At 42.4% G+C, this 13,540-nt stretch overlaps 5 protein-coding genes across 5 annotated transcripts; 3 read left to right on the top strand and 2 right to left on the bottom strand.

Annotated features, from left to right (window-relative positions):
• Positions 1–2,632: 2,632 nt before the first annotated feature.
• Positions 2,633–4,906, top strand: EAF01_004793 (uncharacterized protein; the record flags this gene model as incomplete). The annotated part of the gene is made up of 5 exons (XM_038913047.1): positions 2,633–2,842; positions 2,939–3,108; positions 3,196–3,325; positions 3,383–3,754; positions 3,815–4,906. 5 exons carry the CDS (start codon positions 2,633–2,635, stop codon positions 4,727–4,729), a joined length of 1,797 nt encoding a protein of 598 aa, XP_038771133.1. The 3' UTR covers positions 4,730–4,906.
• A 338-nt stretch (positions 4,907–5,244) lies between these two features.
• EAF01_004792 (uncharacterized protein) lies at positions 5,245–5,941 on the bottom strand (the record flags this gene model as incomplete). The annotated part of the gene is made up of 3 exons (XM_038913046.1): positions 5,245–5,277; positions 5,333–5,533; positions 5,612–5,941. 3 exons carry the CDS (start codon positions 5,939–5,941, stop codon positions 5,245–5,247), a joined length of 564 nt encoding a protein of 187 aa, XP_038771132.1.
• Positions 5,942–6,645: 704 nt separating this feature from the next.
• On the top strand, positions 6,646–7,767 carry EAF01_004791 (uncharacterized protein; the record flags this gene model as incomplete). The annotated part of the gene is made up of 4 exons (XM_038913045.1): positions 6,646–6,697; positions 6,885–7,424; positions 7,494–7,588; positions 7,639–7,767. Coding segments are annotated over exons 1-4 (765 nt in total). The 5' UTR covers positions 6,646–6,696.
• Positions 7,768–8,263: 496 nt separating this feature from the next.
• Positions 8,264–9,613, top strand: EAF01_004790 (uncharacterized protein; the record flags this gene model as incomplete). Its single annotated transcript, XM_038913044.1, has 3 exons — positions 8,264–8,315; positions 8,520–9,471; positions 9,571–9,613. The coding sequence occupies 3 exons, from the start codon at positions 8,264–8,266 to the stop codon at positions 9,611–9,613; spliced, it is 1,047 nt and encodes a 348-aa protein (XP_038771130.1).
• A 431-nt stretch (positions 9,614–10,044) lies between these two features.
• On the bottom strand, positions 10,045–12,711 carry EAF01_004789 (uncharacterized protein; the record flags this gene model as incomplete). The annotated part of the gene is made up of 4 exons (XM_038913043.1): positions 10,045–11,528; positions 11,593–12,479; positions 12,527–12,613; positions 12,680–12,711. The coding sequence occupies 4 exons, from the start codon at positions 12,709–12,711 to the stop codon at positions 10,045–10,047; spliced, it is 2,490 nt and encodes an 829-aa protein (XP_038771129.1).
• Positions 12,712–13,540: the final 829 nt, after the last annotated feature.

The raw sequence follows: 13,540 nt of genomic DNA, 5'->3' as shown, positions 1-13,540 counted from the left end.
TACAAGGAGTTGATGGCTTGAGTATAAATACTGAGACATGGGAAAGGTAATGTTTTCAATTTAATCAATTCTTTTTATTACTATTATAGGGTTTATTCTGAAAGCAACTATATTATTAGAAAGTTCTTAATTGCTTTTATCTAATCATTACTTTTTCGTTCTATTAATTAGTTTATAATTATATACTAATTAAATAATAGTTTGATTTATTATTCAAAATACTTTTTTTTTTAAAATTATTAAATTATTTATAAAAAACAAATAGATTTTGTTTAGTTATTTTATTTCAAAAGTTAGAACATAATATATAAATATTATATTATTTAGAAAACGACTAATTAAATTCTCTGAGAGGCTCTTACTTATATTAGCTAATTAGAAGAGCGAAAGGATTAGAAGTAGGTCTATATAAACACTAGACTACTATATAAAAAAATAAATAAAAGCATCGAACAATTCTCAAAGTGCGTTCCTTCGCTTCAAGTTCAAAATTTAAGCGATTGCACTAGTCCTGAAAAGAAATGAACGTTATGGCCTGAAGTTCTGAATGAGTAATTTAAGGCCACTATTACAAGGATACGCTAGTGGATATTTCTACAGACGACTGTCGATACTGACCCAAATTCTACCTCAACATACAAATTCCAATGTCATGAATCGTGGCCCGACAATGAAAGGCGGTGCAATGTACCAATGAAAATTATTCGCTAAGGACTGGTATTGTAGTTTGAGTTGGGTTAGGACTATATTGGTGTCAACCTTTGACTTTCTTCCTTCATCACTTCATCTCGTGTTCTGCATCACATATTATCTAAGACTCATTTTGTATTAATCGATTCAGCTCTGCACACGTTGTAGTCGGTGGTATCTACAAGGTTGTGGATTCATTGGGGATTTTCCGGGCCTTTGGATAGTGTTCTGAGGCGATCTTCAAACTCTGCAGCGTTCTATCAAAATGTCTTCATTATTACCACTTTTTGTTGTGATTGTGTAGTACCTCATGACTTTGTGGATTTTCGAAGCTGATGAATTGCAAGGGTGGTGCAGAGTTAAGCCATGGGAGCCATATGCCCTACGCAGCGAGGAATTGCGGGGTTCGCAAATCGCGACCAGATATCAGGCTTCTCAATGTCCAAGATTATCTCAACTATCAGGAATCACTTCTACCCATTGTACTGTTTTACGGCTTGAATTTCACGAATTGGTTGGATTTACGATTCTTGGAGTTTCGCGGGAGATTTATTGTCTCCCTCGCCATTCCGAGTTCCGAGCTACTACCGTGGACACATTTTCAATGTCCCAAGTTATTTGAACAGTTGCGAAGTCGGGTTTCTTCCTAAATTTGAAGCCGGGCTTTATGCGTGCAAGATACGTGGGATTAATGCACTATGACTGGTGTCGACATTTTATGTCTTTTCCTCCAAGTTCACGTTTCAACCACAGGCATGCTTGCAATCTCTGAAATCATTTCAGTGTCTGGAATACTTCAATATCTGGAATCACTTCAACATCTGGAACCATTTGAATATCTGGAATCATTTCAATATCTGGAATCGTTTCATTATCTGAAATCATTTCAATGTTTGAACTCATTTCAATATCTGGAGTCATTCCAATGTCTGGAATCATTTCAACAATCAAGTGGCCTTCATTCAATCAGACTTTGACTTTAGCTAAAGAGACATGACGTGGCAGGATTTCAGTTGTGGGCAGTTGTACATTCGGCCGTCTAGGTACGTTCGTCACCATTTAAACCCCGGGCGCAAGATCAATCACGACTTAGCTTTCGACGTCTTTATCGCTACTGTTTCAATCCAACAATTCCAACAATTCTTCGTTAGATGCGAATTATTTTCTCTTTATGTATATATTTTCATATTTATACGAAAGTAAAATTACCATCTGTGAAGGAGAGGTTACCCGATCGTACACGAGCTCCGTATGGTAACTAGTATGTTTAACAAATTTCTCTATTTTTATATCTTCAAAATTTCGAGCCAGGTGAGTCCAAAATTGTTTCCATTGAGTATCTTGGTAAGCGAGTGTGGGTGGTTTTCCCTTACATGGCGTTGCCGAATTTCCATCCCAGGCGTCGAACAATCCAATGTCTTCTTGGATATGAAACATTGGCAAATACACAAGGTAAAAGGAATGGATGTTGCTGTAGGTTTCTTTGGACTGCGAAATTTCGTGCTTCACCTAAGAGGATACTACCTACCTACCGACCATAATACGTCAAATAATTGCGATGGTTGAGCGGGGCAAAAAGACCAAAACTTGAGTTTCGATTTGAGCAGTTATTGTTGGTGGAAGTTGGAAAAGGAATGAACTTTGTGGGGGAGAGACAAACGTGGTATACGATATGGGGTTAGGTGGTATCAAAGAATGCTCAGAAATATCGAATCGTACTATAGGACTAATGGAAAGACTGCTGGTACCTTATTCACCGCTTGCCTGATGTCCCTTTGTGTTGTACGTGCGTGACAGAATGCTTAGACCAATAAATCTCCAAGTCGCGCTTGTCGGCAATATCTTTGAGCTTCTCTGACTTCATCATCTAAAAAGCTTCTTATCAAACAACCTCAGAATCTTAGGATCTCAGAATCTCAGAACACCACGACTCAACCACAACATGACATCTTCTGACGACTCTTCGGATCTCTCCTCTGTCCCATCTGAGGATGAAAGTTTACAATTAACAAAAAAAGATGGCATTCTAAAATTCTTCTCAAAAGCCCCAAAACCAACTACTGAACGTAAAATTGAGGCTTCTCCACCACGACCAAAGAGAGAACCATCACCACCTCATGAATATGTCTTAGCAGATAATCTAGACATTGCCGTACGTATAACTCTTATCGTCGCGTACTAGAGGATTTTACGCGTACAAATCGCGTGGTCGTGGTGTTCAATGGTCGCTAACACAGATTCTATGCAGTTTATCGTCATGTTCCGTGCCCGGTTCAGTGAAGTATTTCCGAAATCTCTACCCAACTTTGGACCCCAAGAATTGGAACACGCTATTGTTGGTACTACGCCTGGAGAGCATGCAGAACAATTTCTTTGCGCATTATTGGGACTTCTCTTAAATAGAAAGCAGGATGTGAAGTAGGTCAAATTTGCGACATGTGTGCTGTGGCTCGCATTACTTCGAAGTTTCTGCAGAATCAATGGCTAATCACTTATCGAATACAGAGCTGGACATTATAACCGCGCCCTCGAGGAAGCTGTTCAGACACATAAACTGCAATGGGCGAAGGATTGGGAGAGCAAGAACCCTCTTTCTGGAGGGGCAACGTTCACTTCTATGTCTCCTACAGAGCGAGTAGGTCACTCATACACTGTCTGCGAAGGAATGAACCTTGCTGATTTTGAATTATAGCTTACTCTATTACGAACCCTCATACTCTGGTCCCTAGCCTCCTCCGACGTGGTTAAGGGTATGATTACAGCTTCATACAAGCAAACTCGCCATGAAGATGATTTGAACCAGCCACTTTCTGTACAGCCTTGGGGATCGGATGCCGATAGACGTCGTTACTATTTAGTAGAAGGTTTGGGCGACACACACTTCAGAGTCTACAGGGAGAGCAACCATACTGGCTTGAAGAGAACTTGGTGGAGCGTTGCAAGTGATATTGATGAGTTGAAATTGTTAGCAGAGAAACTAGTCAAGGACGATGGTGGTCAAAAAGCCCGAACGCTAAGTGGTAAAATGCTTGCGGCAGTTCCACGTTTCGAGGCGACTGAAGAGGTATAATGTTCCTAGTCTCAATACTTTCTCTTATTTTCAGATTGACTAACAATTTCACAGAAACGAAAGAGAAGAGAATATCGACAAGCTCGTAAAGAGCAATTTAAACGTCCAGAACCAAACTTCTCGATGTATGAAGGTCGTACCAGAGGAAAGCGCATGAAATACACGTATTCGGACGATGACGATGAGGGGTTTTCTGACACTACCGGATCACGTCGTTCTACTCGAAACACTGGCAGCCACACCCCAGCTGAGCCAGCGGGGCCTACTGTTACATTAAGTGGCCGTCAGGTCAGATCTCGTGTTGGTGGAGTTTATGGTGAAAGTATTATCGGCGGAATACACGCTGCTACAGAGAGTCGTGGAGATGTCAAACTGGGTGAAGAGTCAGAAGAGGTGACTTCTAGGCCACGCCGTGCTGGTGCTACCAGTCGCGGTCGCGATTGGGCTTCTAAGGGAAAGCACATTGAGGGTTACAATTCAGTAGACGAAATGGACGACGACGAGGAAGATGATGCTAGTGAGCAAGATTATGGTGATGACGAGGAAGACGACGATCAAGTATCTATAGCAAGCGATGTTGAGGAACTCGAAGAGGAGCCTGCAGAGGAGACCGATGAAATTGAACAAATGGAGGATGACGAAGAGGAGAAGAAAAGCTTAATTGTCAAGCTTCCAGTCAAAACTCCAACCCCGGAGCAGAAGACTACGATCAAACTTCATCTAAGCCCACAGTCTAAATCAAATTCGGACAGCGTGGCTCCTCGACAGGATCCAAGCCCACATACATCTATGGAAGTCACCAGTGAAGGGAAGGCTATTTTAGCTGAAGCAGATAAGAAAATCAAGCCGATTTTCATTACGACGAAACCGATTCAAACTCAACTCTCGCCTACTCTCACTTTCCGTGGTAGCCCCGAAAAAGCTTCCGCCCTACCACCATCAATCAATGTCGGCTGTGGTGGTTCTTAATGTTATAATATTTATTCATGATAGCGGGTATGGAAAAAGGTGTTATTGTTGACAAAAGGCGTAAAGATAAAGGGATGGTGATTTGCTTGGGTGGGAGCTACTAAAGCTGATCATTGGGTATACTTATGTTCTTCGATATACATAATCATCTTTGGAGGCATATTAACGTAAGTATTTATGCTAGTCTTAGCTCATGACAGAATTGAGAAAATCTCGTGGCTACTGCACTATAATTGTATATGCCCACATATATCTTCTCCACCCTATCACGACCATCCCAGAAGAGTCTGCTACTCGTAGGTTGACAGAATTCGTGTTGTGGTGAGATAATGTATCGAGTTGGTCTAGAGCTTTTTGCTATCCCAATATATCACATGCATCCGCACAGTGTGTAGTTCCATCTACTCGAAGACCTCGATATTTAAACCAGTATTTTTTTCAATGAATTGTCCCAAACGCCGTCCATGCAAACGCCAATTCCATTTCACAAAACACCACATTCGTCATTCATCAGCTCAATCTCCGGCAGAAGCTTGAGTCTTATAAAACTGCCCAAATCCATCAGCAATAAAAAACTCAATACAGCATCGCAAGGGGACTTACATCCCCCAATTCCGCCGCCAATTTCGCATTCTTTCCAATCTCCGCTATCTTCTCCTTGATCGGCCAGTTGTTGACCGTGTACCACCATCGACGGACTCGGGCGCCGGCACTGTTGCCACTCAGTTTGGCATTCTTGTTCCAGTGCTTCCAGCCAGCCCAGAGGAGAGTTACGGCAATGCCTTGAATGAGTGGCATGCATAACTAGGAACAAGAATTAGCCTGCGTGTCCCGCAGTTTTCAAATGAGGAATAGATAACTATTGGGAAACAAGAAACATACTTGATCTCTAACCGTTATGAAAGCAACCTTCCAATATGAATCCGCATGTGCAATACTAGCCAAATAACTCTGCTCAAATCGTAAATCGGGTATTGGTGGGAAACTCGCACGTCGTGGAAGTGGTCTTATAACATCGTAGGGAATATCCTCTATCTCTTCCTCGCCATCGATACTATCTTTATCATCGAATGCGTAGTCTGGATGAACAGTTACGGGCTCTTTGCTGGAGGCGGCGGTGGTGGGGTTTATGTCATGGTTGGGAGACGGATTGCGCTTTATCGAGGCACTTTGTATTGTAGATGCTATCTCGAGAGGGTCCGAGGAAGACATCGCAAAATAATGGAGTTTATTGGTGTTGATATCGGTATATGAACTTTAATTTCTTGGTACTGATAGATAGCTCTGAGGTTGTTCGGTGGAATATGTCGGGCTCCGTGAGTCTAATTAATGAGTAGTCGAACAAGAAAGTTCACAAGGGTTAATATAAAATAAGAAAATTAATAATTATTAGATTTATATATTATATCACTCATATAATCAGTATTGATTATTAATCGAAACCTGCTTTTTAAAATAGATTAGATATTAGTCTTATTTTCTTATATTTTAAATTTTATTATTAGCTTATAATCTATAATATCTTAGAACTTAATAATATATATTATATAATTATATTATCAATCTTTTATAAATATGAAAATATTTATCTACAGGTTTTAAAATTTAAATTTTTAAAATTCATTAGCTTTTATAATTAAGAAGAATTAAAATACTATAAGTATTAAATAATTAATTATGAAAAGATTGACTCGTTGTTATTTACATTGAAATCAGAATTAAATTATTTCAGATTATACGGTAAACCTTCGGAAGATTCATACCTCGAAAGCAAGGCTTCAAGCTTGAATCATGTAATCAGCATGGGCTGGAGAAGTCATAACCAGCGAAAGTCAATTTTTCAAATCACGTGCGTCGCTTAATCTATTAGCGCACACAACACATTGAGCATGGCCAAATCTTAGTCGATTAACTTTTGAATCTCTTCCCCGACACAATTTTCCCAAATCGTCGCGACAACTGCAAAGAGTAAGTTAAGTCTTCAATTTCTGTTTTACTACTCCAAAAAACTATAGACTCAATTTTCCAAGATCACTATTCACCCTAAAATGGGATTGATCGCGCTTTTTTCCACCTTGCACTCTCTCATTTGAACTCAGAATAGCTTCAATCTTCGACAACATGCTTTGGAAGTCTGCTAACCTCTCGTAAACAGTGGGCAGAGTGATTAGGAACCAAAGAAAGGGCCGTGGCTCGATCTTTACAGCCAACACAAGATTGAACAAGGCACCTGCTCAGTTCAGAACTCTCGACTATGCTGAGAGACACGGTTACGTCCGTGGTGTCGTAAAGGACATCATCCACGACCCAGGACGTGGTGCTCCCCTCGCCAAGGTTGTCTTCCGCGATCCATACAGATTCAAGCTCCACACCGAGACCTTCATCGCCAACGAAGGAATGTACACCGGACAGTTCATCTACGCTGGAAAGAACGCCAACCTCACAGTCGGAAACGTTCTCCCTCTCGGATCTGTTCCAGAAGGTACCGTTATCTCAAATGTTGAGGAGAAGGCAGGCGACCGTGGTGCGTTGGGACGTACCTCTGGTAACTATGTTACCGTCATCGGACACAACCCTGATGAGGGAAAGACCCGTGTTAAGCTCCCATCCGGTGCCAAGAAGGTCATTAAGAGCAGTGCCCGTGGAATGATCGGTATTGTTGCTGGTGGTGGAAGAACCGACAAACCTCTCTTGAGTACGTTTTGAAAGGCCCAATCGACATGAAAAGGATATGGAAAGTCGGATATACTGACAATTTATACAGAGGCATCCCGTGCTAAGCATAAGTTCGCCGTCAAGCGTAACTCATGGCCAAAGACTCGTGGTGTTGCCATGAACCCTGTTGACCATCCTCACGGAGTATGTATAATTTTCCAACCGTGCCAGAATCATATGCTAATGAAAAATAGGGTGGTAACCATCAACATATTGGTAAAGCATCCACAATCTCAAGATACGCCGCACAAGGTCAAAAGGCTGGTCTTATCGCTGCGAGAAGAACTGGTCTGTTACGTGGTACCCAAAAGGTCAAGGATTGAGCGAGTTGAGGGGATTTTCATTGCTTCGGATATGTTGGGCCTGCATCTTTGTAATTTGGGATGGATCTCAATGAGGATGACAGAAAAGAATTCTACCAAACAATCTTGTGTGCTCTGGCATGATTTAGTAGTGATCAGGAGATCGTGATGGCATGTTAACAGGCACTAAACAAAATGAATTGATGGCTTTTCTACCAACCTGGATCCGAAATTTGACCCTCGTAATCTCCAATGACTCGATTCTCGTTTCACAAGAACATACATGTGTTATTCTGTGATTTCACAAGCACTCTTATTTATTTTGTTATTTTATGAACCGTGGGAACAATATTTCTTGGGTCCCATTATGACCTCTTAAGAATTGGTTCCTCGCAGTGGGCCTCTGTTTCTCGGAAGCTGAGCCCAATTTCAGCCCCACCATATCTTTCTTCACCACGCCGCAACCCCGCCATTAAAATACAACAACTTAAAATATACCATCAAAGCTATAGTAACCATGTCTGGAACTAAAGAATACGCCCTCCTTTGCTTGGAGAACCCATTGCTTGGTAAGTAAAGGTTATAATCTGAACCATTTCTTAATGTGTCACCCTTCGACGCACAATCAATATGTAGAGCTCTCAACAGCTTCAAAGTAGCAAAATTCGAGATTCGAGTCCATCATTCTCAAGGGAAAGAGCTATCTCCGTCCAGGCTTTCAACCTATATTCTGCCAACATAACAATTCAACTGACACTAACTTTATCATACAGATATTCAAGCTCAAGGTAACCAAGCCCTTCTCGACAAGTACGGCCTCAAGCCCAACGATGCCATCCTCGCTGAAGAGAAACACGCCGGCATCTACGAAGATCTCCTCAACAACTACTCCGCCAAATTGATTGCCGGAGGTGGAGCCCAGAACACTGCTCGTGGAGCCCAATACATTCTCCCTCCCAACAGCGTTGTATTCCTCGGTGGAGTCGGCGACGACAAATATGCCGCCATCTTGCACGATGCTGTCAAGACCGCCGGTCTCCGTGTCGAATACCGTGTTGACAAAACCCAACCCACTGGACGCTGTGGTGTAGTGATCACCGACCACAACCGATCTATGTGTACTGATTTGGGCGCTGCCAACCACTACGATTTGGAACATTTGAAGTCGCCCGAGGTCTGGAAGTTGGTTGAAAATGCTACACACTACTTTGTTGGTGGATATCATTTGACCGTCTGCCCACCAGCTATCCAAGCTCTTGCTGAAGAGGCTGCCAAGAACAACAAGACATTTGTCTTTTCCCTCTCTGCACCATTCATTTCTCAATTCTTCAAGGAGCCTCTTGATGCTACTGCTCCTTACTGGGATTATGTCATTGGTAATGAGACTGAGGCTTTGGCCTGGGCTGAAAGCCATGGTGTTGAGTCTAAGGATATCAAGGAGATTGCTAAGGCATTGGCTGCTTTGCCAAAAGCGAACACGAAGAGACAGAGAGTTGCCATTATTACACAAGGAACTCTTCCTACTATTGTAGCTGTTAACGGACAAGATGTTAAGGAATATCCAGTTCATGCCATCGACAAGAACTTGATCAACGACACCACGGGTGCAGGAGATGCTTTCGCTGCTGGCTTTACTGCTGGTTTGGTTGCTGGAGAATCCCTCAATCAGTGCGTTGATCAAGGACAATGGTTGGCTAAGTTGAGCATACAGGAGTTGGGCCCTTCGTAAGTCTTTCAATCATTTCATACATGCACATTTCATTGTGATAAATCGGTGTACAATTTCATCAAATTGTTTAAATTACAAACTAACGATATTTGCAGATTCCCCTTCCCTAAGCAGACTTACAAGCCTACCAGCCAATAGATACCTATAAGCTATTTCCCATTCTGATTCTAGACGGCGTTCGGGTGATGGTTTCAACAACAGGAGCGTCTACAATCGAAATGATGTAGTGCATGATGCATTGACCTTACGATCCTCCACGATCAATTCATAGAGCTAGCGTGTTTTTTTTTGAAACCCAATAAAACGTTATTTACTGATATTTGCTTTGATAACTCTCAGTTACAGCTTCTGACTGTGATTTTCTTACAATGTGCTGATGACATCTGCCTGCTGATGATTGCTGATGAATCCCTGATAATAACCTGGACTATGTAAGAGTAAAAACATCTTACTGGTTAATGACGACAGACGCAAGACCACTGTCGGATGAAGATGCGGGTGTGAATAACGACGATATTAGATTGGTGGGTTGTAATGAACCTTCAATGATTCATGACAATGAATTGAACTCAGCCTCTGTGACCTTGCCCAGCGGGGGGTGTACGGTTGTAATAGCCATCCTCTGTCTGACTGTTCCAAATTGAGCTTTGTAACATTGCACTTCGATCAAACTCGCTAGCACCTGTATAGGTACTACTATCATGTCCATTATAGGATGGGCCACCCAAAGTCTTGCCGTAGTATGCCTTTGGTGGTGAGTTGTTCGCGTAGATGCTGCTGTTTGTTGAAAACCCCGACGATGAGATTGACATGGGTCCAAATTGCTTCGTCAATGACTCCTGCAACATTTGGTTGACAGGCGTGGAGGCATCAAAAGATGAGAATTGGTTCTTTGCATTATTGGCACCACCATTTGTGCCTCTTTGTTGCATTCCTGTCATGTTGTCGAGGGCCGCAACGGCAGCAAGCTGGTCTTTACTAGTTGAGTAATTCATTGATGAAAATCCACAAGAGCTTGATGACTTTTCGGGACTGATGGGTCGAAGCTCATTAGGCTTGGGTGTAAAAGGCGAGCCCCAGATTCCAGGTAGACCTGGAAAGCCTTTGGTGGGTGTAATATGGTTATTTGCCAATGGACGTGCTCTTTCAGAGCCAATAGGCGCAAATACAGCATTTGCAGTAGAGCTGCTCAAACCATAAGATGTATCTTCGCTAGGAGCAAGACTTGCAGGCTCAAGTAAATCGTCCACCATGCGATTCATTTCATTATCCATAATGCCCAGGGAGTCCGATACTACAGGGACCTCGCTGCTGGTGTTCGCATCGTTCTGGACAGCGTAAGTGGATTTCGCTGGCTGACTTGGTATTGCAGAGCCATTTGAAGGGGGTACAACAGCGCTTTCAGTACCATAGACAAATCTACTATCATCAGTCATCATAATTGGACATGGTTTTTCAAAATGGAGAGCCATGCCAGCTCGTAGGATATCCCGGATACGAGCATAATTCTCGTTATGGGATTGCCGAATGATACCGTCGGAGATACGAGCTTTCAAAAAGCCATCATCTTTATTGTAGAGACTGTATTCTTCCAAACCATCTGGCAAATCCCGGAGAGGCTTAAATCCAAGTGTCTGTTCGTCTTCAGGCAATAAATACGAAAGATAAGGAAGCGTTGCGACAGGAAAGAAACCGACGAGGGCGGAAAGTGCATCTGCAGCTGTCTTCCACATTCTCTGAATATGACCAATTAATGGACCTGTAGACTCCCGGTCAACTCCATCTCCGAGACCGACAAGGAGGAGACGTTGAGAGATAATCCAGGCAAAGTATTGTCGAATAGTGGGGAGAACTCTAATTGCGACTGGGCTGAGCTTTTCGAAGGAATCGCCGGATGAATCTGTGGCAGTCAAAGACTCCAAGTTCTCCGCTTCAGCTGCATCGGCAAGCTCTGAGATAAGTGCTCGCAGCAGGACGCAGAATACTTGAAGGTTGAAGCCAAGAAGGAAATAAAAAGACTTTTTGAGGTCATCGGTTACACCACCCTCCGCTTCTACATAGCATGTCAGAATCTCTACAAGGAAAACTAAAATCAAGATAAGGGGGATTCAACTTACCTGTAAGCCTCTGGGTTGCCAGATAATTTGCAGCCATATTGATTAGCACCAGCTTGTTTAGAGTTTCCTCAAACGAGTGATCTTTCAAGGCCGAGACCAATTGACCCAAAACTTCATTCTCTAATTCACCTTGCGTAGAAAATTCCACACCCTTATAAAATCTTGCATGTAGTCTCACGAACCAAATGACAAGAGCGGACTCGACGGGTGCTGGGCGACGTCTACTCTGCCTTTCCTTCTCCCAACTGGTAGATATTTTTTTGTACTCAATAGCCAAGTTTCCACGAGCCAATGTATGGGGTTCTTTGACAGCAACTGCACGTAGCAAATGGTATAATGCATCGAGATGATTGCCATCAGCGAGCGCAATGACCGCCATCTGGTTGTGAGCATTACCAGAATCAGGATAAAGAGCTTCAGCTAGAGAATAGTATCCTAGAGCCGGGTCCCAGCTACGGTCTTTAGTTCTTAAGTCATTTCGATATCTACTCAAGTCTCCGAGACGAAGTAGGGTGAAGTGACAGGAAAGCTTAAGCAGATATTCAAGGGTTCTGCCAGCTTTGATAGGCTTGTCCACAGACAGCGGGCTCAATGAAAGACGGTTTGCGATGCGTTGCAATGCAGGAAGAGGACCATAGTGAGAAGCAACACGCTGAATGTATCCCTTGTAGAAATACTGGCTCTCTTTGAGGAAATCGACATAGTGCTTCTCAAGCTTTCGGCGCTCCACAGCACGGCGTCTCTGATCGGCGGAACGGTAATGAGCGACGAGCTTTCGATATCGGGAATTAATCAGACTATGCGAGTCCCAGAGACGGTATTGTACACGCTGCTTAGTAGCATATTCGAAGTCGCCAAAGATAACTGCTTCACAAGCAATGCGCAACCTGGTATCATTAGAGTCGTGCGATAAGACAAGGATACAATAACGGACTGTGTGAGAAGATGTTGAATATCTTCGAATGTAGGGGAATCTTTATTCAGCTGCGATTGTAGCTCCTTTTCAACCTTTTGTGCAACGCTGAGGAGACAAAAGTTAGCATGAATCGGCGGCATAATAGCTGCGACTGCGACAATAGGCACTTACAGCCAGTTTTCTTGAATAGAAGATTTATCCATAGCGAAAGTTCCTCGGGAGATTATGAAGAATCCCAAGGTCGACTTATTGTTAGGTTGAATTTTGTCTTCCTGCACCAGAATAATAGTTGTAGGAGTTGGCCATGGAGTCTGGTGGGAAAATAAATGTGAGGGAAGATCACAAAATTGAAGTTTGGGGGGAATTTGGCAAAAAATCAAGGTGAATACAAATTCGATGAAATATAATTCACTATTCGATTATGGTTTCAAGGAATTAAGCAAGATTGAAATGACAAAAAGACTTTATGGTCTTTCTGAGCCTTATGCTTATGAGAATACATGAGGAGAACGAGGGGAAGAGTTCGATGATGAGTTATGATTGAAGTGATGCTTCAGTTCCCTACTGGTAAGTTTAGTACGATTTCCCTTTATTTTCTGCCGTATTACATTCTATACACCGCCTTATATTTATGCCAAGTCAACCTCGCAACATAATTGTAATCTTTGACAATAATAATAAATACTACCTGCCACTGGAGTATGTCAGACAATCTGTTGTCACCGGAGCAAAAAAAAAGAAATAATACTCAAGTATAGTCTAACATCAGATCAGGAAGGACATTGTTACACTATCCATCACTCAGAAATAGCTGCAACCTTTTCCAACTTCCAAGTCTCAATTTTCAACTGTCTACACTCACTTATTGTCAGCGATTTACTTCGATATCTTGACTGTAGGTGGGTGAGAAGGACATATCAAATCATTGCAGGTAAAGAAGGGGAATCCGAAGCAGAGGAAAACTACTTTCGAATAATAGAGTAATTTCCCCCGCATCTTATAACATTCTTTTCATTTTCTTTCATCTTGGTA

The sequence above is a fragment of the Botrytis porri genome (assembly GCF_014898465.1).
Source record: "Botrytis porri strain MUCL 3234 chromosome Unknown BPOR_006, whole genome shotgun sequence".
NCBI lineage: Eukaryota > Fungi > Ascomycota > Leotiomycetes > Helotiales > Sclerotiniaceae > Botrytis > Botrytis porri.
This window is presented reverse-complemented; position numbering and strand designations above follow the sequence as displayed.